At 49.4% G+C, this 25,673-nt stretch overlaps 1 protein-coding gene and 1 long non-coding RNA gene across 4 annotated transcripts in view; one reads left to right on the forward strand and one right to left on the reverse strand.

The window, feature by feature from the left end:
• LOC306669766 overlaps window positions 1-21,597 on the reverse strand; it is a 34,330-nt gene extending 12,733 nt beyond the window's left edge. Inside the window, exons 1-2 of the long non-coding RNA XR_013766222.1 lie at window positions 21,361-21,597; window positions 20,795-21,042 (exon numbers count right to left, since the gene is read on the reverse strand). This is a non-coding gene — a long non-coding RNA (uncharacterized lncRNA). The remainder of the gene's footprint in view (window positions 1-20,794; window positions 21,043-21,360) is intronic.
• On the forward strand, window positions 2,014-4,932 carry LOC306669765 (fibroblast growth factor-binding protein 1-like). Of its 3 annotated transcripts, none has more exons than XM_079153931.1 (2): window positions 2,014-2,166; window positions 3,820-4,932. In XM_079153931.1, exon 2 carries the CDS (start codon window positions 3,840-3,842, stop codon window positions 4,584-4,586), a length of 747 nt encoding a protein of 248 aa, XP_079010057.1. In that variant the 5' UTR covers window positions 2,014-2,166; window positions 3,820-3,839; the 3' UTR covers window positions 4,587-4,932. The 3 variants fall into 3 exon arrangements, with proteins under 3 accessions (XP_079010057.1, XP_079010058.1, XP_079010056.1); XM_079153932.1 differs by having other exon boundaries at window positions 2,045-2,166; window positions 3,817-4,932; XM_079153930.1 differs by lacking the exon at window positions 2,014-2,166 and adding an exon at window positions 3,336-3,466.
• Window positions 21,598-25,673: the final 4,076 nt, after the last annotated feature.

Below are 25,673 nucleotides of genomic sequence, written 5' to 3' on the forward strand. Positions count from 1 at the left end.
GGGAGCCTTTCTAGAACCTTCTTCTGTCCCACGAGGTGGCCTAAAGGCGTATGTGTTATGTGCCACGTGTGCATGAGAGCATGTGCATAGGCCTGTATGCACACTTGCCAGTGTGCGGGCACATTCATGTGAGGGAAACTGTGTGCACGTGCAGGCAGAGATGAGTGTGTCATGGACATTTTTATCCAAAGGGTCAGACTTCTTAAAGGATATTTGCTGTTTAAGAATGATTTCCTTAAAAACAAAGATTCAAAAAATTCAGAAATGGACAGAAAGTTGATCTATGTACATATTTATGGATATATTTCTGGGTAATTAATATATATGTGTGTTTTGAAAAATTATTTTTATAAAGGTACATGAATTTTAATAGATTTTCATGCTTCCATTCCCAAAACTATAATATCAGCATTTTGCTCTCTCTTAATTTTCTATAGACGTAAAACTCTAGCACTATGTCGCATTGAATTTGCTGAACAGGATTCTGAAATTTCATGACTAATGAGCACGTTAAATTTGGAATGCAAATTCTCTAGAGTAAGTCTAAGATGATTTTTTTTTTTTTTTTTTTTTTTGCCAAACTGATCAGATTTTACTGATTCTTTTAGCCAATATCTTTATTTTCTCTAACAAGGGAAGTTTTAATGCACAATATTTGACCCAGTGAATTAATATTGCTTGAATGCAGCAACTCGGCATTTTCTCTTTGTTCACAAGGACACTTTTGAAGGAAGGATTGACATTTGACAGGTTTCTCTGGTGATAATGCAGGGTTGGGACTCACCTCAGAACCCAAACACACCCACTCATATAATCTCTGGCAACTGCTCCAACAGGGCCAGTCCTCTAGGTCAAGGAGTTATATGTAGTAACAAGCCTGGGAGTAAGGTCAGCCTTGAACTTGAAATTGCATGCCAGTGACCAGACCGAGTGAGACATACATTCGGTTATTCCATTGGTGGTGGTAATCAGTGGTATTCACAGCTTTTGGATCTCTCAAAAGAAAAGTTGCATTCATCATCTAAACTCTTTGGCAAAGAGAATAACATAAATCCAATCTGATCAAAAGACACCAAAATTTAAAATGAGGAACATTTTCAAAATAGCTCCTGTGTAATAATATAATGTCTGTCTTCAAAGAATGCAGCTTAAGATCTCATTAGGAACCCAAACTGTTCCGCTTCACATATGTTAATAAGCTCAGCTCCAGTAATTAAAAAAAAAAAAAAAAAAAAAAAAAGATCAGTATGTAACGCTAAATGGGCTGCTGATCTGGTCTACAGTAGTTTAGGTCAAGTAGTTTGGATAAAGTCACACAGTAAACCACAAGCTGTGGCCAGCATTCCCCACCTAGGCCGTTCTGGTATACAGCTCAGCCAGGATGGCTGGAGTGAGTTCCCTCATGCAACCTGGAGGGGAATATTTTCAAGGGAATTTCCTCTTTACCAGCAGCCCCTCAGGGCCCACAGTTTCCTCTACCCACTTCAGATGGCTCAGTGAAAACAGACTGAGAAACAACAAGCTTCAGCCACTTCTGTCACTTATTATCCAAATATTTATTGATACTGGCAGTTGGGAAGAGAACAGACCACAGATGCTGAGAGCATTCTGCCCCGCCCCAATCAACACACACACCTCTGTGAACTTGGACAAGCCCTTGGATATCTCCAAGAGCCACTCTCTCCTGCAAAATGGGAAGAGGCATGGAGAGCCCCTCCTGGGCGGAGGGGAGGAGGAGTGGGAAGATGCTTTTAGGAATGGGCTCAGGGCTTGGCAGCCGTGAGGACGGTAGTCACAGTGAATTTCTTCCCTTGGGATATCACCGTGGGGTCCTGGCCTCATCCCCGAGGTGTTTGCAAGGCTGAACTCTGTGGCTCTCCTGGTTGCTGGGGGAGCAGGGAGGATAGTAGGAAGCAGGGCTAGTGGCACACGTGGAACCCCCTGCTCACTGGATTCCACCCAACACTTTCCCTGCAGGAACTGGCTCCCTCTGAGGGGCGTGGCCGGGAGGAGTGTGAACAAAGCCGCACAAGTTTGAGTGCTGTAAAAACCCAGGCTTGGGCTCCTATAAATAGCCGACCCTGCCTTGAGCTGAGGCTCAGAGGACTGCAGGCCTGCCACCGCTCCCACACCTGGGCCGCCCTGGATCTGCACACTCAGAGCAAGGTAAGCGCCTGGCTCTCTCAAGGCTTCACTATTGCCCCCAGGTCTCACCCCACCTGAGGATCTGGCTTCCTTGAGTCCAGGTCCCTTGATGGACAAGTGGGAGCTGAGTCCCAGGGCCCTGACAGTGCCTGGGTTCTCACCTGCCTCTCCAGCCTCCTGTCCCCGCCACATGGCGTTAGCCCATGCTCTGGTGATGGTCTTCCTTTCCCGACCGCAGCAACTGGGCAGACTCCCAAGTGCAAATGAGAGCGTAGCCATTTCCTGGGGCTTCCCCTTTTTCAAACAAAATTCAATACATTGAAAACAACACACACACACAAATCAGATTATATGAATGATCTTGTCAACATGGCCTGTGCCAAACCAAACGTTCATAGTTTTCTTATGCCTTGCTAATATTTTGTGAAGATCAGAGTACAGGTGAAAGCCAGAAATGATCAAGGAGGGGTGGTAGAAAGGAAGTGAGATGTGGTCTGGCCGGCCCTACCAGCTCGTCAACACCCGCTTCACCTGCCTGAGCCCTAACTGTCACAGCTGTTACCGCGGGTGACATACTAATAGTAATGTGGCCGGGTTCTTATATGGATTAAACAGGATGAGAATTCAATGCTAGAACAATGCTTGGCACTTAGTAAGTGTCAAATAGAGGTGAAATTCTTTAAGGTGTGACTCCTTTTTCTTATACTTTTGCTGTTCACCTGATAAAACCATGGAGTCAAGTCCAGCATTTAAGGACATCTTCTGGATTCAGTGATTTTTTTCAAAACATGTTGATTAAGGGTTTTGTGTCTGCGCAGTACTGCCACCACAGGCCTTCAGCTTATGGTCCCAACAGCCTGCTTGAAATTCACCCCTCTCCACCCTGGTTCACTTTGCCCTGTCATGTCCAAAGACCTCTCACCTTAGGACTTTCCTGGGGACCTTCATTCCTTCCGTAATGCACCCTCTACCCTGGACACCACCCAGCTCCATGTGTCAAACCCCGAGCAGGTTCAGCCACTGAGTCAACATCATGTTTTATGACATTTCTATGGCTCTTGCCACATCCTTGCTAATTTTGTGGTCATCTGTGTGTGTGTAGGCTTATGAGGCAGAAAGTCAGCACACCGGAGCTAGAAAAGGGTTTGATTATTTCATTCAACACCTTGATTTCCAGGTAAGGACTGAGACCCAGAGCAAGAGAGTGACTTGTCCAAGATCACTGGACAGAGTGAGACAGGCTCCATGGTCAAGGCTGTTTCAATCTCCCCACGTGCAGGCTCTGAGCTCTTTACAACCCAAGGCTCTCTCAGTCAGCTTGGTGTGTTCCACAGCGAGGGCAGTGCATGGCACGTTGTTGGTGCTCAGTTAATGCTTGTTGGGTGGGTGGATGCAGGTGAAGCACGGCAGGAGTAACTGAGTGGGTAGGAGAGGTAACGAGGCTCTCGGAGTGGTGAGGGAGGAGTGAAGAGCGGTAACTTTTTGCCACTCATAGGCTCTGGTCAAGTGGAAGTGGAAGCAGACAGGCCACTCCTCTAGCGATTCCAGAAGCCAGACAGATTCCTGGTCTCCTCCTAAAGTGGGCAGGTATGGGTCTGGGTGCAGGGAGGCCAGCTGCAGCCCTGCACTGCCAGGCGGCTGCCCAGCACTGACTCTCTGCCTTTTATCAAGCAGGTGCCTGCCCGGCTGAAGTCATGAGGATCCACAGCCTTGCCCTCCTCTCGTTTCTCCTCCTGGCTGCCCAAGTGCTCTCAGCAAAGGTCAGGAATGGAACAAAGAACAGACAGGGTAGCATACCGGAAGGGGATCCATCGACTCCTCTGGGCAAGGGCCAGAATAAGGAGAGAAGCAGGACATCCAAGTCCATGACCAATGGCAAGTTTGCCACCAAAGATCAAGCTTCCTGCAGATGGGCAGCGACTGAGCAGGAGTTGGTCATCAACCTGAAGGTGGAGTGCACTCGAATGGACCAGGAGTTTTCTTGTGTCTTTGCTGGGAAGCCAAGTAAATGCCTAAAGCTCAATAATGAGAAGATCTATTGGAAACAAATTGTCCGGACCCTGCGCAATCAGAAGAACTTATGTGGGAACTCCAAGAGTGTCTTGAAGACCAGGGTGTGCAAAAAGCAGTTTCCAGAATCTAATCTCAAGTTGGTCAACTCCACTCTGTATGAGACCCAAAAGCCCCGAGAGGAGAAAACAGAGCTCTCCCACAAGGAGCGTATTAAGGTCAAAGGCACTTCCTCCTCCGAGCCAAGTGAAGTCAAAGAGAACATCCAGTCCAGCCCAGCAGAGACCCAGACTGTGGCCGTCAGAGGTCCGGAGTGTATGGAGGACCCGGATGTGGTGAACCAGAGGAAGACTGCCCTGGAGTTCTGCGGGGAATCTTGGAGCTCCTTCTGCAGCTTCTTCCTTACCATGTTTCAGGGCACGACATGCTAATGAGGTCAAAGAGAACAGTTGCATCATAAGCCCCGCCCATGGTGGAACATTCTCCAAGTCTCCCACAAAACATGAACTTTTGTGTTATGGGAGCACAGTTCAATATTTAAACAGATTTTATACTTTGGTTTTTGTGTTTTGGAATTTGCTTTCTTTCCATTTCTTTGGATGTGATTCTCGAAGACTGTATATCCCTGTAGTATCCTTGGTCTGCAAAGCTATGTGCATATGAGCAGCAAAGACTTGTCTTTGAACTGAGCAAACCCGAGTGAGATTTCAGGCTGAGGCATTTTCTGCCAAATTAACAAAGCTAATAAAAATCTGGGTGTTCTCAGAAATACGGTCAGCCGTTGTTTGGTTTCTATGCCTCTGGTTCCAAACAAACTCGTGGCTCATTATAAAGAGACCTCCATATATAAATGGAAAAAAGATCTAATGACGACTTCCAATTCCACCCATCCCAAACCATCCCCTAACAAGACCTACTCCAGATGGTCTTTTTACAGTTTTACCCATTGGTTGTGGTATTTGATGCCTTCTGAAACGTAGTAACTAGGATCCCCATTTTCAGCGGGGTACTCTGGGCAGGGTATGGTTTAGTAACTTATCAGGGTCACTCAGATGGTAAGAGGGGAGACAGAACTGGAACCCAGGAGTTCTGGCAGTTACACCACAGGCTTGAAGACTCAGGTCAGAGCTGCCCAATCTACCGGCCTTCCCACCACATGCAGGGTTCCTCCCCATGCGGAGCTTGTTTCTGGGATGGGGGAGGAAGGCTTGGTTAAGCTTCGTGCCCCGTGTTGAGCACTATAAAGGAAAGAGGAGAAAGCCAAATGGGAAACCAGAGAGAAGAGATAGAAACTGCTGGAAAATCTGGGGTTGACCATCCCAGAGGAGGGGATACTAGGACTGGATTTTCGACAGAACATCTTTGGGAATGAAATGGGGGCAAAGTGGAGGCATTTTAGGCATCTGACAGCATGGATGACATCAAAAAGGTGTGGAAGTTCCAGAAGCTGGGAAAGGTCAGGTGGCTGGAATGGGATGGAATGTGTGGAGGAGATGCTGTGTGTCATTTACACATGAGTAGGAAGGACCTGAAAGTGTGTTAAGAGTGGAGGGGAAAGGATGAACTTCCCAATGCCTTATCACAGTTCCACCAAGAGGGAGAAGGGAAGAGCCAGAGTTAGTTCAGAAACAAAAACAAAAGATCACTGCTCTTTAGCACCTGTGGTGCTATCGGGCAGGATGGCAGGTGGAGTCAAGCAGGGTCCTTTATAATCATCACCCACCAAGACACCCATGGAGCAACAGGCTCACAAAGGCATGGACTGTCATCACCAACACCACAAAACTAACGTGTGCCTCTCACTTGCTGCATGTCAGGCTCTGCACTAAGCTCTTCCCTGTATTCGGCATCCATCCATCCATTCATTCGTTCACTCACTCACTTATTCGCTCATTCAGCACATGATTTATGAAGCTCAGACTCCCAACAGGCTAGGTGCTTGACATGCGCAATGCCCAAAAGGTGGGAGCTCTGCTCTCGTGGAACTGGCTGTGGGGAGAGTGGTGACAGGCTCATCGTTACTCCAGAGTTAGGAAAAGCACAGCAAGAATGGGCAAAAGTCAAGGAGAACAGGATGTTTGGGTGGGCTGGTCAGCAGAGGCCTCTCTGTAGAGGTGACTTTTGAGACTAGAACTAAATGGAAGAATTGATCCAGGTGACTCTCCTGGATAAGTGTATTTGAAACACAGGAAGCTGTTAGAGCAAATTGCCCAGAAATTACAATTAAGTTCACTCAATCCCTCCTATAATATCTACTATATGTTTGGTATTCTTCTAGAAGCAGAAAATAGCAGCAAAGAAAATAGAAAAAAAAAATTCATCTTCATGGCATTTCCATTCCAATGACAGATCATCAAGAGTCTGATGTCATTGTCATTTGGAGCCCAAGGTCTGAGGTGTGAACCTTCCCACCAACTCCAGGAGAGCTGAAATGAAGCCCCAGCTTCCCTCTGAGCCTTTATTGCCACCACAAGGGAAGGCTGTTTCCTTCTGAAGCGTTACATTTTCTCAGCTCTGGGGCTGACTGCTTGATTCTTACAACTCAGTTCAACCCGCCCCTGAGATGGGAAAAGACTGTGAACTCTTCCAGGGGTCACCACATAGTGGCCTGGGCTGGTCTGGATAGCTATGATGTTGGAGAGCCAATCTGCTATTCACTCGTGGCTTGTAGCCACCAGCAGAACTGGGAGGAGTTCTGCCCTCAGTAAGCTGAACCTAGGCTAGAGGCTGGCCTCTGTCATTTACTAACTAGTCTGTGGGTCAATTAACTAACTCTCTAATCACCAATCAGGGTATCTGTACAGTGGGATAAGGAGACCCAACTTTAAGGGTGGCTGGAAACACACTGGTTGATACTAAAGCGACGGTTACTGCCCCACCAGCCACGTAGCAGGGTTCAACACAAGTGACCATTTGAAGTCCACAGCACTGGATTGTGGAGGGAGGTAAAAAATTCCTAGTGAAAACTCTGGGAGCTATCCCTTCCTTCCTTCCACCTTCCTTCCTCCATCCTTCCTCCTTTCTCTCTCTCTCTGTGGCGAGGAATAACCATTACTGCCTGCCTACTGTTGTCCCTAGTTTGGTGTTTAATCCCCTCAGCAACCCTTCTAGTAGGATTTCTCATCCTCATTTTCTAGATAAGGAAACTGAGGATCCAAAAAGCTGGGGAGCCTGCTAGGGTCATGAAGCCATGGGTGGCTGCAGCTATAAAGAGAAGCCCTGGTCTGGAGACTCAAAACACTTTGTCCTCTGAAGCTCATGATTTGCTTCACCTGATGAGAGAAGAGTGACGTGTACGTCCTTCAGACATGAGCCAAACTGAAAGGGAACAGGGCCCATCAGTCTCTTCTACACACGCATCCCCTGGAACGTCCTTGGGAAAGAAAGCTGACACTTCCAGTTATGTTTCGCCTTTCAGCGTAACCAGATTGTGAGGATATCTTTTAAGATCACATTAAAAAATAAATAAAGATGCCACAGGCTTTACAGTGCTTTTTTCTTTCTTTTTTTTTTTTTTTTTTTTTTTTTTTTTTGAAGAGGAGAAAGAGAAGAGAGGGAGAGGAGAGAGGGAGAGAGAGAAAAGGGGAGAGACAGGAGAAAGAGAAGAGAGAGACCTGTACAGTGATTTCTATCTAATTTTCCTCTACGTCTTCTTGCGTGTAGAGGTACACTCTGTGTGTGTGTGTGTGTGTGTGTGTGTGTGTGTGTGTGTGTGCATGCACATGCTCTTTTTAAGGCATGATTCCCCTGGATTGCATGGGAAGCTGGAGGCAGGTGAGAGTGCTCAAGGCTGGCACGTCTGTGTCCCCTAAAGCCACCCAGAAGGGGAAGTCCTCTCTTCCCTCATAAGCTCTCATTTTAGCGGAGGAGGCCTCTCCCCTGGGCACCCCAGCACCGTGTGGCAACTCACCATCTCACTAGTGCTGACTTGAATCGCTGGAATCCAGAACATCTCACCTGGCCTCCTTCCCCAACCTCCCTCCTAAATTGTTTTCTGCAGAACAAGCAAAGGATAGCAAAGCATGTGGGGCTGATGTCGCACACAAGGACTGGCTCGGCTGCTCTGTGCACTGATTTTCACGATGTCTGTGCACAATGCTCAGTTGGAAATGTCTCCCTCCAAACAGCCCGGAAATGTTCCTGAGGCTTCCTCCAGGGGATGGAGGAGGCTCTGGAGACGGCTGGCTTGGGACGTGGGAGTTTGGGCTGGGTTATCCAGGGCAGGCTTCAGAAAGTAGCTCAAGTGTGGAGGAGAACAAGGCAAATGTGGAGCCTATCTGTCCATCGCCATGGCACTGGCACTTGGTGCCCAGCCTGGCACGGGCCCGGGGCATCTTCCACGGACACTGGCTGAGCGAAGAGAAGAAGAGACCTCATGGCAAGGGCAGAGGTTATGGACTTCAGAGCAAAAACCGAATTTGGGTTTCTGGTTGGACAACTGGGGGCAAGTGAGCTCGCCTCAAGTTCCCCATCTGTAAAACGGAGCCAGGAGCGTGTCCCCAGTGAGAACCCTGCGTCACGTCTACTGATCCTCATACCCAGGGGTCCCCATGGAGTTTGCCAGAAGTGAGCAATTAATGAAGCCGAGAGAGGAGATGAGAGGCAATTTCCTAAGCAAGCTGCACAAGGCTCAGACAGGCCATGCCGAGGGCCTGCCTGTGACCTGCAGCCTCCCTCCTCCCCTAATCACCACCCTCGAGCCCCAGGAAGCCCAGGCTCCTGCCCTGAACAGAGGCACCTGCCAGGACGGAGTAGGAAGGTGGAGACATGGTTGGCCCTTGAGAGCAGCTTTGAGACATCTTGACCTGCCCCCAGTTCACCGCCGTGGGCTCCTCCAGGGCAGCGTCCTCCTCCTCCCCTGCCCCTCGACAGCCTGAGTACTCTGGGCTCCCTGGTCGTCTCTCCTGGGGTCATGGCTGCACACTGGTGACTCCCACCTTACATGCCCAGCCAACCTCTCTCCTGACCAGCTGCCCACCCAGCATCCTAGACATTGCCTGTGCCATACCCACTTCTGATCACTCCCCAGGTCCCTGCTCCTCCCATGTTTCTTCCCAACTCAGTTCACGGCCACATCTTTCCAGTTGCTCAGTTACCATCCTTCATGGGGCACGTTTGACCCCTCATGACTTCTATCCAGTTCATCCGCATGGCTGGCCATCTCCACCTGCAAACAATGTTCCAGGACAGGAGGTAGGCTTTTTACCACCACGCCCGACCAGCCCCAGCCTTTCCTACTGGATTGTTGCAATAGCATCCCGATCGGCCTCCCTGCCTCTGTCCTTGCCTCTGGCAGTCTGTTCTATCTAGCACAGTGGCCGGAGAAATCCCTTCCACTTGGATCACCTTCCCTCTGTGCTAGAAACCCTTCCATGGTTCATCAGCTCAGGCAGTGTAAAAGCTAAAGCATTCTCGCAAGGCCTTCTGAAGCTATGTGACCCTGTGTCCTTGGCCACTTTCTGACATGAACTCCCATGCCGTAGCCTCTTGGTTACTCTGTTTCTTGTTCCCGAAGCTCACCCAGTACCCTCCCACCACAGGCCCTTTGCACTTGTTCTTCCCTGCACAAGAGGAGTCCCCTTTTATTCTTTCCCAATCTTTGCTCAGCAGGAACTTTAGCCCCCTCCCCACTTTATTTTCGTCCATCCCACTTGCCATCACTGGACATGTGCTGCATTTATCTGTTCCCTTGCGTGTTTATTTACTGTCTGTCTCCTGCTGGAATATAAAGTCCCTGACAGCAGAGGCTCTGCTTCTTCACTCATGATTCTCTAGCATTTTCTACAATGCCTGGATCTCAGTACCTATTCAACTCCTTAAAAACAAACAAACAAAATTAACATGAGCAAATTGTTTCAGTGTAGACAGCAATGTCTACTCTAGCAGTGTGGATGAGGTTACAGGGCTTACCTTTAATCAGTACCCATTTCCTTATCAGGAAAGTAGCATTTGAAAAATTCTCCCTTATACAGAACTCTCGGCTTGGAATACATAAAATATGTTAGTCGTTATTATTCTTCGATGTCAGGCTCTGCAAAGGGCACCGAGCTGCCTGTCTGTAGGCCCATGACAGATAACAAGGTCTTTACCCTTCTAACTTCCACGCATTTGGTTATTTGGACCCTCTCTTCATTGTTCCTGTCCTACTGATCCAATTAGTAAGATGGTTTCGATTTTAGGAAGATGTTTTGAAAAGATAAGAATCAAAGGAATTTGCCAAGGTCATGAAAGCGTCCGAGCCAGCAAAGCGCCAGGAGAGAGTGAGGGTCACAGAGCAGGAACACTGGCCTTGAATGAGAGGGGCCCAGGGCTGAGTGGGACTCTTCTTTGGGAGCAGGAAACAAAGGCTCTGGCTCGCTTCCGAGAAGGGGCCAGCTCTGCCTAGGTGGCTCAGAGCTTCCACCAAACTCAGTATTTTCTCCAGGTAAGTTATGAAAGCAGGCACAGAGCAGCTGAGAGGTGATGGGCAGGTGGCATGGGGCGAGAACAGGGGCCCCAGCCCCAGAGGTGTGGATTGGATCCTGGATCTGGCACATACTAGCTGTGTGACCCTGGGCATGTTCCCAAACATCTCTGAGACTTGGCTTCATTCATTGTGTAAGGTTCCATATGCAGTCCGATCCACACCAAAGATGGCCCCTGAGCGGCTTCTTCTTCCCATAAGTCTCGGCTTCCCGCCACCTATTTTCCCACCGGCGGCAAGCCGGACCAATCAGAAACCCACACGTCACTTTCTCCCTTAACCCGGAAGCCCCCAAGAGTATATATGTAAGCCTCATCTTGTAATAAAGCGGACTTCTCCGGTGACTTACCAACCGTCTCCATCTTTTATTGGTGCCGAAACCCGGGACGGAGTTAGCCTTCAACGACACTCCGTTCCTCTGTTGGCAGGCCACCCTCGTCCTCTTGCTCCGGCGCTGGCTCTCGACAGTCAACACCGGCTTCGAAAATTCGTAAGTTTCCCCCTGGAAGAGCACACCTTACCTCAGCTATACGCGGGAGTACTAGCCGTGACCGTCCGGTAGCCTCCCGACGCTGAGTTAAGGGGGGACAACCTCCCACCACGACCTTCATGGTCACAGTGGACCCCTGTGCCCTTCCGTCAGAACACAAAAGAGGCCAATAGAAGACACTTTATGAGGAGTGAGGAGCTTAATCTATCCCCGGGGAACCCCAGTCACCTTTCCTCTCCAACTGCCTAAATCCAGTACTGGTAACCTCGTGGCCATCCGGGTTCCTTACCCCTTTGGGAATAGCGATCGAGGTGACGCTCTCCATCGCGCTTTCCCTTCCGTTCCGTCTCCGGAACCTCCGGATCCTTCTCAAGGCATTGGGGACGCCCTTTACCTTGTAGATTGATCCCCCTCCGGGTCTCTCTCGAGGCATTGGGGACGCCCTTTACCTCGCAGACTGCTCCCTCCTCGCCCGAGGTCTTCCGCTCCCTACACCCTTCTTCCCTCTAACCATGGGGACCTCCCCATCTTCCCCGGTGGCAGACACGCCCCTCCAGTGTCTCCTCAAAAATTTAGGACCTCTTTCCCTTAAGCCTGACATCAAACCCAAATTATTGACAAAATTCTGCACTCAGGATTGGCCCCATTACCCTCTAGATAACCAGAACAAATGGCCCCCTGAAGGCTCTTTAGATCCAAATCTTTTAAGGGACCTTTTCAACTATTGCCAGCGCCTGAACAAGTGGAAGGAGATCCCTTATGTCGTCCTCCCCTCCCCCATCCTCCTCTCTTGATTCTTTTGACCCGGCTGATGAGCCTCCCCCTTATAGGGCCCCTCCTCTCAACCCTATACTCCCGGAGCCACCTTCCTCCCCTCTTTCCCCACCCCCGCCGCCTTGGCTCCCGCGCCCATAGCTCCTACACCCACCGCTCCACCTATTTCCTTCAGCCCGCGGCTCACGCGCTCCCATGGACCCCCTCCGCCCCCTCCCACTTTTGTGGCCCCATTAAGGGAGGTAGCTGGAGCTGAAGGTATTGTCCGTGTCCACGTCCCCTTCTCCCTGGCTGATTTATCTCAGATGGAGCGCAAACTGGGCTCCTATTCCTCCGATCCTACCACTTACATAAAGGAATTCCAATGGATTTTACAAGCCTACAGCTTAACTTTTAAAGATATATTTATGCTCCTCGCCAACACCCTCCTGACCGAGGAACGGCGACGAGTTTGGGATGCAGCTCAAACTCATGCGAATGAAACACATCGCACAGACCCTACTTTCCCTCTAGGGCCTGAAGCGGTCCCAGAAATCGATCCACAATGGGACTACAATACAAATCAAGGCATACAAGCCCGAGATCGGTTTGCCTCGTGTCTCGTTGTGGGCCTAAAGAAGGCAGCCCGCAAAGTAGTTAATTTTCAGAAGGTCCAGGAAATTATCCAAAAAAAGGATGAAACCCCCACTGAGTTCCTAGAGAGGCTTACTCAGGCCCTCAGGCAATATACCACACTGGACCCGGACACAGATGAGGGCCGTCATATCCTTATGACCAGTTTCCTAGCTCAGTCCTACCCCGACATTAAGGCCAAATTAAAAAAATTGGAACATGGACCGGCAACTCCTCAAAGTGAGATTCTGTCGCTGGCCTTTAAGGTTTTCCATGGACGAGATGACGAAAAAGAACGCCTAAGGCATAAGGCCAGGCAAACTGATTTACTAATGGTTGCTCAAATGATCAGGGGGACTCCTCATCCTGTTCCCCATTCACAGAAATTCCCGATCCCTACAAGGGCCCCTCCTGGAGCTTGCTTTAAATGTGGAAAAGAGGGTCATTGGTCACACTCCTGTCCTCAGCCACGGGCCCCCAATAAACCCTGTCCCAAATGTAAACAAACAGGACATTGGGGCTCCGATTGCCCCTTCTCCCGAAGGGGTGAAGGGCCAATCGCTAGAATGCCCCCCTCTTGTCCTCCGATAGTGGGATTGGCTGAAGAGGACTGACGGAGCCCTGAGCCACACCCGACCCTCAATATCACCACTCGCGAGCCTAGGGTAACCCTTGTAGTGGATGGCCGGTCTGTCACCTTTTTATTAGATATAGAGCAACCTTCTCACTTTTGACAGAGTTCCATGGTGCCACCACTCCTGGTTCCACTCCTATTGTCGGGGTAGGAGGGAAACGCATATATCCACTCAGAACTCCCCCACTTCTGTGTCGCCTTAAGAATTCCTCTTCACATTTTATCCACTCCTTTTTAGTCATGCCTCAATGCCCAATTCCCTTGTTGGGACGGGACATTCTTTCCAATTCAAGGCGTCTATTTCCTTCCCACTTTTCGATGCTTCTACTTCCTTTTTTATGGCCCTATTGCAGGATCCTACCTCCTCACATCCACGTATCTCCCACCCTGTTAACCCCTCAGTTTGGGACACGGACAATCCCTCCATAGCTCAGTGCCCCCCAGTCTCCATCCAATTACGGGACCCTACCAAATTTACTCATCAGCCTCAGTATCCCTTAACCACCTCTACCCTTCTCGGACTTTCTCCCATTATTTCTGACCTTCTTCACAAAGGATATCTACGTCCCACTCAGTCCCCCTATAACACCCCCATTCTGGGTATAAAAAAACCAATGGTTCCTACCTTTTGGTACAGGACCTCCGCTCCATAAATGCCGCTGTCATACCCATCCACCCTCTTGTTCCCAATCCCTACACTCTACTCTCTCTCATCCCAGCTTCTTCCACTCACTTCTCAGTTCTGGACTTGAAGGATGCCTTCTTTTCCGTACCTCAAGACCCTTCCTCACAGGACCTTTTTGCCTTCACATGGACCGACCCCCACACACGACACTCCGAACAGCTCACTTGGACGGTTCTTCCTCAGGGTTTTAGGGACAGCCCACATCTATTTGGACAGACCCTCTCCCATGACCTCAAAAATTTCTACCCCACTTGTCCTCTTTCCACACTTTTGCAGTATGTTGATGATCTCCTTCTCTGTAGCCCTTCTTGGGATATCTCTCAACGGGACACGGCTGCCTTGCTTAACTTTTTGGCCCAACATGGATACAAAGTGACACCTTCTAAAGCTCAAATCTCAGCCTCCCAAGTCACTTACCTAGGGTTCTTACTCACACCACAACATAAATCCATTACTGACAGGAAACAAGCCCTTTCGTCCTGGCCCGTACCTAAAACCAAGGCTGAAATTCTCTCTTTTTTGGGCTTAGCAGGGTATTTCCGTGCTTGGATCCCTAACTTTTCTCTTTTAGCCAAACCCCTTTACGATCTCTCTAAAGGAGACCCAAATGAACCACTCCCCTCCTCTCCTAAAACACCTTCTAATAACCTACGTCTCAAACTCCTATCCGCCCCTGCGTTACACTTACCAGATTTAACAAGGTCCTTTCTTCTCTATGTTCATGAAAATCAGGGACAGGCCCTAGGGGTACTGGGACAAATGCAGGGCCCCACATTTGCCCCAGTAGCCTATTTATCAAAACAACTTGACCTCACAGTAAACTTTTAAACTTACTTTTGGAGCCCCCTTAACTATATGCTCTCCACACCATCTAAAGGATCTCCTAGCTTACAAGTCCCTGCATACTTTACCCCCCTCACGAGTTTTAGCCCTAATTACTTCCTTTTTAGAAAACCCTTCTATATCCTTTCAATCCTGTTCTCCTCTCAACCCAGCCACTCTTCTTCCTGTTCACCCTACCCCAGAGCCTCCACTTCACAACTGTCTAGAAACATTACAATCCTTAACTCATTCTCCCTCTACCATTGTCGAGGGCCCCTTACCCCATGCGGATCACAATTGGTTCACGGATGGATCCTCATATAGAAGTCCAACAGCCCCCAAAGCTGGTTATGCCATAGTCTCCCTAACAGCCACTATAGAAGCCCAACCTCTCCCTCCGGGTACCACCAATCAGCAAGCTGAACTTATCGCGGCAACTCAAGCATGCATTCTGGCCGAAGGGAAAACCCTAAACTTATACACCGACTCTAAATATGTGTTCCACACACTCCTCTCCCATTCGGCAATATGGAAAGAGAGAGGATTTATGACAACTCGTGGGAACACCATTACCAATTCTGACCTAATTCACAAGCTATTACAAGCGTCCCAACTAACGCGGCATTTAGCGAGTCATCTGAGACCCCACCCCCCATTCTTCACTTGTCCTCTCCCAGTCCAATCCCGGACAAGAAACTTCTCTTTCAAATGCTGCATGACCTGTTTCACTCCAGTCCTCAAAGCCTGTCTCGTTTCTTACAATCCTTCTTTCCTCTCACATCCCAAGATAGAGAAATGCTAAAACAACTTTCTCAAACCTGTGTTATATGCCAAAGAACCAACCCTAACACCACTACAGTTCCTTACCCATATCCCTCACATCAAGCCTGCGGTTCCATTCCGGCGGCAGACTGGCAAGTTGATTTCACACACATGCCTCCTGTTCGCCGACACCGGTACCTCCTAGTTTTCCTAGATACCTTTAGTGGCTGGATTGAGGCATTTCCTACTACCAATAAAGGAGCCTCCACTGTCGCCAATCACCTCCTTACCTCCATCATCCCACGCTTTGGGATGCCTACCTCCCTTCAATCGGACAATGGACCAGAATTCACAGCTCAAGTAATCCAATCTCTCTCTCAATCTCTAGCCTTACCCTGGCATCTACACTGCCCATATCGTCCTCAGGCCTCAGGTAAGGTTGAAAGAGCAAATCGGTCCATAAAGGAGACTCTCACCAAACTTTCCCTAGAACTCCACTTAGACTGGATTCGCCTTCTCCCTCTGGCACTCTTTAAAGTACGCTTACTTCCAAAGAAACCAATTTGTCCCCTTTTGAGGTGATGTATGGAAGATCTCCTGTACCCCCCGGAATCGTTCCTACCTCCCTAAACATCCCAAATACCCTCAGCCTTCCTCTCCTTTCTCACCTTAGAGCTGAACTTTGGAAACATCAAGACTGGTTACTTCCCCGTCCTCTTGCAACCTCCCCTCCTCCCTCCTTAAACCCAGGGGATCTTGCCTATTATACTCCACCAACCACACCTGACCCCCACCGCAGCTAAACTCATCCTACCTTCTAACGAGACCACTCCTTGGATCCATATTTCCAGGTTAAAACCCTGCCCGGCTGACCAAGGAGACTCACCCCCTACTCCTCTGGATCCTGACCCTATAAATACGGGCAAGCCGAACATCTACACCAGTTCCGTGGATCCCTCTAATCCTTTGAAACTCCGTCTCTCGCGCCTCTCACCCATTCAGGAGGAATGATAACTTCCTTTCTGCTTTTTTCCCCTTCTTTTCCCTGACCCTAGCTGGATTTGGTCCACCTGTCAACAAACTGGAACTCATTAAAACCCTATATGGACAACCTGTGCAACTTGCAAAGGGGCCTCAACCCCGGGAGCAGTGACCACCACAGGGAAAAATTATGTAGTTGCCTCCCTCTATTAGGTCCTCTTATTGGAGTTCTTTGCATCATTTTCTTCCTCCCCTGTCTCATAAGGTTCGTTAGAGACCAAGTACAAAAAATTTCTAACCAAGCCTTTAACCAGCTTCTCCTCAGGAACAACGCCTGGTGACATCCTGCTATGATGGACTTCCCCCAACTTCTTCCAAGGCCAATATCCTTTCTACGGACCTTGGACACTGATGCATGGCTCCTCCACCCGACTAATGACTACAATGAATTCCTAGACCAAATTGAGGACTTATGGCTCCAAGGGAGTTTTATGGACTTTATGGGGGACGAAGTAATATATTACTCTGATCTGACATGGCTTATTATAATAGCCAACGCTTTGTTCTCCCCTCACAACCAACCCCCCTGCCCCGGGCCCCTTGACGACGCCCCTGATCAGCAGGAAGCAGCCAGATTGAAAATCAACGTCCCGAATTCCCATAAACCAAAGAGGGGGGAATGTAAGGTTCCATATGCAGTCCGATCCACACCAAAGATGGCCCCTGAGCGGCTTCTTCTTCCCATAAGTCTCGGCTTCCCGCCACCTATTTTCCCACCGGCGGCAAGCCGGACCAATCAGAAACCCACACGTCACTTTCTCCCTTAACCCGGAAGCCCCAAGAGTATATATGTAAGCCTCATCTTGTAATAAAGCGGACTTCTCCGGTGACTTGCCAACCGTCTCCATCTTTTACATTGAACAAGGACAACTGAGTGCCTGCGGGATGCTGGCGACAGGAGACACTCCGATGGGCAAGAAAGGCCAGTGTTTACCGAGCAAGTCCCGCAGGCCAGACACCTTGCTACGCACACCTACTACTTCATTTAATCCTCAAACCTCCCCCACCATAAAGAGGCTGAACCTGAGGAAGTTAAGGAACTTGTCCAAGGTCACCAGTAAGTGCCAGAAAGGAAGTCCGGTCCCAGCACTGTGGCCAGGGCCTGTGCCCTGCACCACAACTGCACTTCCTAGTGGTTGGGAGCTGGAACACGAGAGTGGGAAGGGGGTGCAGGCCTTGCAGGGTAATCAGAAAGGAGCACCAGGTGTCCCTGGAGGAGAGGGGAGGAGTCATGAGAAGGTTCGAGAAGGGCTCTCTGCAGAAGCGACCACGGAGCTAAACCTTAAGCAAGAAGTGGCCTGCGTGAACCAAGAGTCGGGGAGAGGGGCCAGGCAGAGCCACATGGCCTCTTCCCACAGCTCCACTCCTGAGATACCTTTAACCCACTCACCCATTGATTATGTGAGCAAATGAATCCATAACGGAGACAGAGCCCCAGTCTCCTCTTAAATGTTCCACCCGGTCCCTCCTCTTAACATCTTATGATAGGAATTAAATTGCAATCTGAGTTTTGGAGGGGACCAACCAAACAGCACACTCTAAATGCAAACCAAAGAGCTCATCTGGGACTCGAGTGAAGAAAGGTCATTAAAGTTAGTTTTGACTAAAACAGATTTTTACGAATATAGGCATTACCTGTAGGCCCTGGTTACCATTGTACACCAACTCCGTGGTGACACTTGCTTCCAGAACTGGCTTCCAAAGTTAAGCCACAACCTCTTTGGGATCAACCAAGAGGGAGGATGTTCCACCCACCGGAGGGTCCCCAGAGAACATAACCCCTCCCCCCAAGTGAGAAGGTGCCACCTCCTTCTGTACACACTTCTACTAACACAGGGCTCTGGAATCATCTTTCCTGAACTGGCACGGGGTTGCACCAGGCCAAGTACCTATAGCCCCAGGGCAGGCTGGGGTTTGGCCAGAACAGGTGTCCCAGGACTCAGATGCATCAATGTGGCTGGAAAAGCTGGAGGCCCAAACCCTTGAACTTGGGAGACCAGGCAGTGCTGAGGATGGGGAGGGATGCTCATCTTTCCAGAGCAGGAGACGTGAAGGATGCAGAAGACAACATGGACATAGCCAGCCTTTATTAGGGGCTTCCTGCATGCAAGAGGCAGTGGTGCCCAACCCTGGCTGCAAGTTAGAATCATCTGGGGAGCTTTAGAAAATGTCAGTGCCCACACCACACCCCAGAGCAGTCATAGCGTACCACAGGGTGGACGGCTCAGTGACTTTAAGCACCGGTGACTATGTGGCAGCCTCGCTGAGCTCCACCGCAGGGAGTTGTTCCAGGGCTTCCCCTGCAGCCTCCCATTGCATCCCAAGCCACCCTGCCATCAAGCTTGCCCTGCAGATAAGGACCAGGAAGCTTTGACCCCTGTCAGGATAGGAGTCAGAGGCTGGAACCTCAGTTGGCAGTCTGTCCCCAGGGCCAGGGCTCTCAATCCTTCATGGGGTGCCTGCTGGAGAAGGGACACAGTGCGAGGGAAAGAGCAGGGGCAAGTTCTGAAACCCCCTCTGCCTGTGTGCTGGGAGCCCCTGGGCATCATCTCATCTCCCTAATTCTCGAAGCCTTCTTGTCACGTGCTGGGGGGACGTTATCCCCACAGAGAGCACCAGGAACCATCAGCGAGACAGTGTTTCTGGAGCTCCTGATGACATTTCCAGCCCCGAGCACCGTGTGTAGTCACTTATCCTTGTTATCAGACCACCAAGATCAAAATGTGTGTCCAGCTGGGAAGGCGGGTGCTGAGAAGGAACATCACTCCACGGTCACAAGCAGGCGTCAAGAGTCAGATGCAAAGGCAAAACCAAGGCAGACTCCAGTGGACAGAGAATATTCAGGAGGTGACAAAGGCAGGACACCTAGGGGGGTGGGAGGGGTCCTTGCGAGGCTATGTGTCCCTCTGTCCACACTCTGAATGACTGGGCGTGGCTAATCATGGCATCAGAAAAGTGTGGAAGGCTTTGTGACCACCCATCTCCCTTGACACTTCCCTTCCTTCCCTCTGTCCCATCCTGGGGACATTTTTTCCTTTGCCCCACCTGGCAAAATTCAAATGATAATTGACATTTGCTAAAAAGCAGCTAAGGTGGGACCCTCTATCTGTCCATGCTCACCTGCAACCAGGCAGGTGTTAATTTAAAAAACATACATTAAAAGAAGGCAGAAAGGGACAGGGAAAGGACACGAGATTTATTGTTTAGATTTCTCATAGGTACAGCACAGAGTTAAAAACCAACCAGAAAGTACAAGCTAGTGGAAGGAAGACAGAGCATAACCCCATCCACCGAAAGACAGCACTGGTCAGACCCCAGTGTGTACCACTCAGATAAAAACTCTGTAATCAGATTAGAAATCACAGACTTTTGTAACATTTTTCACTTAAAATACCACAACCAAACAGACCAAAGAAACACGACAAGCATCCTTTATCTTGCTTCTACAACATCTCTTGAAGTCTGATTGTTTTCAGTGTATGGATATAGCCTCAACTACGAAAGGCTTTCCCACTGCTGGAAGATGATATCCTGGCCAATTGTTTGTTATGAATAATGCCGTTAAAAACAAGCTTGGTGTATTCTGCTGCTTTGTCTCATATTAAATTGAGCATTAAGGGAGCGCATTATTTTAGTTGTGACTCTGCCGATATGTCTATCCAGAGGCCTATTGTCTTTTCTGTCTTCTGTGAAATGTTTGTCCCCAGAAAAGATCACAGATTGAGTTGGTGTAGTGTATTCTTGGTTACCAAAAATACTCATGTAGCTTTGGGATTCTGAATTGGTGACTATTCGTGATGGAAAAGTGTGATACGCTCTACGATCTCAATCACACAAAGTGGGATGTTGTGTCTGTACACGCACAACCTGGAGGGACACATCCAGCTAAGCGACTTGTGACTGGATGACTTTGGTCTTTGCTTGTGTTTTCATTTTTCTTATAATGCACATATTAACTTTAAAAAAAATAAAAGCTGTTTTAAAAACCTGGGCAGGGGGGAGAGAAAGCAATTCTGAAAGAAAACAGTTTTGTTTTGTTTAGCAATCAGGGATTTTTTTTCTTCTTTAGGATAAATGACTAGAAGATCGACTCCAATGCCCAAGAATTTGCTTATGGAAAACATGTTTAGTATTGAAAAATCCAAACATTCCTAAGTAAAGAGGCGAATGTGATGAATGCTAAGAATCCGCCCCCAGCTCTAACAACACCTCGTGTCCAATCTCCTGGCATCTATACAACTTCCCACTTACCCCACCCGCCAGGTTGTGCTGAAGCAACCCCCAGACATCAGATCATTTCATTCATAAATATTTCAACACCTGCCTCCCTCTCAGATAAGGCAAGAGCACGCTTACGTTTGAAGCTCTCGGCACACAGTGCCATGCTCCCTGCCAGGAGGTTTTGCAAGAGTTTCCATTCCCCCCACTGGTATAAGAACGGGGCCCTCTCTCCTCACTCACGGTTGCTCAAGGTTCATCAGTTCAGGGTCCAGTTAAGGCAGGGAATCGGACAAAGCTGGAGCAGAAAGCTGAACGGGGCGATGGAAACAGGCAACCAGGGGTGGGGGCGTAGCCCGGGGAGGAGCGTTTGTCTAGCTCCAGAACTGCAAAACAGAAAACAAAGTTAGGAAGAAAACAGAAAAGCTAAAAGGTGACAAGGCCCAGGGCAGCAATCCTACAGCCCAGAGCCACACTCGAGGGATGGGAGGCAAGGGGAGGGATAGGGGTAGCTGGCCCCTGGCCACCCCTGTGAGCCCTGGCAGGGACAGGCACCCAGGAGGGAGGAAGCACCTGAGGGGCAGAGTCACAGTGGCTGCTGGAAATGCCCCACTAGAAGCAGACAAGCCACATCTTGGCTTCTCCCCTCCCTCTGCCCCCATGGGCCAAACCTAACGGGAAGCAGCAGGCCCAGAGGTACAGACCTGTAACCCCAGTGACTCTGGAGGCTGAGGTGGGAGGACAGTAAGGTAAAGGCCAACCTGGGCAATTGTGTGAGATCCCATCTCAAATTTTAAAAAACGGGAAGGGCTGGGGGTGTAGCTCAGTGGTAGAGCACCCCTTGATTCAATGGCTCAATCCCCTGCACCACGAAAATGAAACAAAACTAGCCAGAAGCCAGTAGACAAAGAGGCCTGGCAAGGAGTCTGCTCAATCCCCTCAACCCCCGGTACAAAGCAGCAGGGAGAGTGGGCCTGAGAGGCAACGGGCCAAGGACCACACTCCCCGCACTGCAGCCTTAGCCCAGCCTTGTGGATTGATGTGAGCGACTACCAACCAAAATGGATCTGCGAGTCATGAGGGTGGTACAAGTAGAGACCAGGGAGAGAAAACATGCTGTTAGAGCGTGCAAATTAGGACAGACCACTTAGGAGAATCTGCCCACGGTTCTCAAAATTTAAAATCACAATCCCTTCCAAAGATTTATGCCATATATAACTAAGGTATGTGTGCGTGTGCGTGTGTGTGTGTGTGTGTGTGTGTATGTGTGTGTGAAGATGTTCATTGTGGCATTGTTTACAATATCAAAAGAGTGGAAGCGGCTCACACATCCACAGGTAATGACTGAAAAGCAGGAGGGAGCTGCAGTTAAGCAAGTAATGTGCATATCACACTTCCCATATGTTTTAAGAAATACGAACGTGAAGTGTATCTTAGATGGTAACCGTTTCTCAAATCACAGGCAACAGCAATTGCCTTTGGGAAGAGAAGACAGAAGACTGAAAAGAATAGGAAACCTCTGTACCCTTAGTACCCTTAGTACTTTTTAAATTGCTGCCTGGACTTTGAATAAGCTAATCATATGAAGTCTCCAATGTTCTATCGTTTCTGACCAGCACACCATATGGTTCAAACTGGTATTCTTTTATCAATCATAACAGTGAATTTTTAAAAGACCAGCAAGAGTTGAAATTGGCAGTGTGTACTTGGAATCGGCCTGTGACCCCATGATTCTCTGCTCCCTCGATACTAAATCAGAGAAGCGAGGATGACGTTGGTTCTTCCTGAGGAGCTCGCTGCTTTCCTAGGCAGCTCCAGGCAGGCTGCCCTCCAGATTCACCATGCAACTTTTAATGCAGAGTCAAAAGAGGAGGTGTCGGGAGGCAGAGCACGGCCCTGCGGGCTTTCCCATCAGTCCTTAATGCTGCTGACTGCACAAAACAAACCCAGAGCAGGAAGCAAAGGATCCCTCGCCATTCTTTGGGGATATTGTGTGCATATCTGTTCACAGAGATTAAGTATAATTTTCTTCACTCCAAGAGATAAAAAGAAATGTAAGCAGTCTTGGCAGCTTCTGATGAAAAGCTCCCCAAGGCCCTTTACATTACAGAGGCTGCCAGGGACTTCTAGGGCCTCTGAGAGTGACCGGACTTGTTCGGATTCAGCAGGGGCGTCTGGAGGGGCCTACTGGGCCAGCCGCCATGGCAGCTGGCACACGAGGAGGTAAGAATCACTCCACTTGGAGCAGACAGCATTGGAGGGGCGCGAAATGCCGCATCTCCTAGCATCCTCATCAGGAGGGGTGGGACCGGTACCCATTTTACAGGTGGAGAAAGATGAGCAGGTCAAATAACCTTAAAAAATGGTTGAGGTCAGACAGAACCCAGGTCTGCCTGGGTCCACAGTTCTTTCTCCTAATGGTCACACTGGCGATGGTCAGCGGGAGACGGGTGACGTCAGTGAGGCAAGGCTGATGCTGGGCGGGGGAGTCACAGGCTTGGGAGCAGGATGTGGCAGTGGGAGGGCCTCTCACCAGCCCACTCCCTGCTTCCACCCTCTGGCCAGTCTCCCTCTGCCCATGACCTTCACGCTTCTGCCAGATGCCACTACCCTTCTTTCCAGAGGACCCTGTGCCTCTCCAGGCCCTGTGCAGTGTGTGTGCTCCATTCCTGCCGGGACAGCAGGAATGGAATGCGCAAGGCTGACTGTAAGACGGCTTCCTAGAGCTCCCCCAGCACGCTCCCCCCTTCCCTGCACCCTTTCTGACTTATATAGCCCCTGTGAGTCCCTCTAGCATGAGGCCTCTCCTTCCTCCATCTCTCTTTCCCTCCCTCCTTCCTTCACTGCTTTGTTTCTTCCTCCCATCTTTTCTTCCTTCTTTCTTTCATTACCTTCTCATGAGCATCTACGACATGCCAGGTACTAGACTGCATTTGAAGGATGAAAATCTGAAAATCCCATAAGAAACATCCCTTTCTCCATAGTAACCATTGTCAAGAGGAAGGTGGACACACAGTAAGCTCGCGGCGGTCAAGCGTTTCGACGTGCCCAGCTGTGGTACCTGCTCACTTATGAAGTTCTGCAGTCCATTGTGGCAGGGACTTTCGGTTTTCAGAGGAGAAATGAAAGCAGGCTCAGGGCTTGAACCCGAGGAGTCTGCTATTAAATTCTGTGCTCCCAAATGCCCAGATGCAGGAGGGGTTGGATAAGAATGCAGCAGGCACAGTGCCCAGAATGCCAAACCCAGCTTGAGGGAGACAGAGGTCTCCTGGGAAAGGCTGCAGCCTCGAGGGATCTCACATAGTGTGTGGAGCAGCTGGGCACAGCGGCGCCCCCTGTAATCCCAGTGACTTGGGAGGCTGAGGCAGGAGGATGGCAAGACCAGGCCAGCTTGGGCAACTTAGTGAGACCGTGTCTCAGAATGAAAAGTAGAAAGGGCTGGGGATGCCACTCAGTGGTAAAGGGCTCCTGGGTTCAAACCTCAGTAGTAAAAACAAACAAACAACAACAAACAGAGTAAAAAGCAAGGAGAAGGCCACAACAGACAGAGGGCTAGCCTGGACAAAGACTTGGAGATGAAGAAAAGCACAACTCTTGCAGACACCCCCACGTGGGCAGCACGTGGGGGAACTGCAAGGGACAATGAAGAGAAACCCCAGGCCAGCTGCTAAGGGCCAAGGAGCTGCCACCACCTTCAGGCCTAAAGAAACAAAGGTGAGACCAGCAGAGAACAGTGACCATGTTTTAGCACTATCCACCCATCACCACCACATGGCCGGAGCTGGGGCCTCTATAGAGGAACAGGAGGCTGGGTGGAGGAGGAGACCAGGGTATAAATATGCCAGCTACTTTCTCTTCCTGTCTCTAATATCCTTCTGGTGCCTCCCAGCGGCCACACCCAACCAGAATGCACGGAGCCCAGCTGAGCCAGTCCACAATCAGCCTCCCAGGTCCCACAGGGTCAAGAAATGGCAAGTGAATCCAGAAAGACAGATGGAGAATACCCAGCACGTCTAGATTAAGGAGTTGACATGGGATCCCCTCAGTGAAAGGGTTCTGTTGAGGGTTTTAGGTAAGAAGGCGACGTGGTCAGATACAGGTTTAATAGAGACTTTTCTGGCAGCAATTCTGTGGTCCGAGCTGTGGGTGGTAAGGGATGAGCCAGGAAAGTGAAAGGCCAAGGTAAGGGACACTAAGGAGCTGGGACAGGTGTAGAAGAGAGGAGAGGGAACCTATCCAGGTGAGAGATGAGAAAGAGTTGAAAGAGGGCATAGTCAGAAAGGAGGAAAGGAGATTAAGATTTGATTTTTAGAAAGAAAGAAATTGACAGGGCTTCAGGAGGATAAAAGCTAAGATTCATATTTGGATGACCAACTAAATTTTTGTGCCAGTAAATGAGACGTAAAAATATGTACAAAAAGAGCAACAAACAGGTTTAAAGACAGGTGACCCAATGACTTTTTATGGGACAAGTTGAGTCTAAGCTTATTTATGGGACATCAAACCATACATGGCAAACAGACATTCAAATTTGGGTCCAAATACTGGGTGGTCTCTGGAGAGTTCGACATTAAAGCCATCAATAGGCAAATTCTAGTTAAAACCATGAGGGTAGATGAGATGTTCCGGGAAGAAGGAGGACTCAGAGAAGGGGATCAGACAAGGGAGTGCAGAGCAGATCGCCTGCCGCACAGGCATGCTCAATCGATGCTTACTGAGTGGATGAATGAGTGAGTGGTGGGGTGAATGTTCATTCCACGTGAAAATGGAAGGGAGACCAGTGGAGAAAGAGAAGGGGATCAGGAAGAGGGAGAGGGGGAGGGACTGGGGAAAGAAACTGATCAAATTATGTTACGTGCATGTACGGATATGTCACAATGAATCCCACTATTATGTATAATCATAATGCACCAATAAAAAGAAATCTCAGACAGAAGAGAAACATCTTTGGCAAAAATTTTGCAACCTGCACAAGATAGCCAAGTTGAAAATATGAATGCATCCAACAGAGCCACAG

This window comes from Sciurus vulgaris (genome assembly GCF_902686455.1).
Source record: "Sciurus vulgaris genome assembly, chromosome: 9".
Classification (NCBI taxonomy): Eukaryota; Metazoa; Chordata; class Mammalia; order Rodentia; family Sciuridae; genus Sciurus; species Sciurus vulgaris.

Bases quoted from the DNA above. Each gene is read 5' to 3' on its own strand.
- LOC306669765 (XM_079153930.1), top strand. From the start codon at position 3,391: ATGGTCAAGGCTGTTTCAATCTCCCCACGTGCAGGCTCTGAGCTCTTT. The intron at 3,467-3,819 runs GTGTGTTCCACA...TTTATCAAGCAG, and splicing joins AGGCTCTCTCAGTCAGCTTG to GTGCCTGCCCGGCTGAAGTC.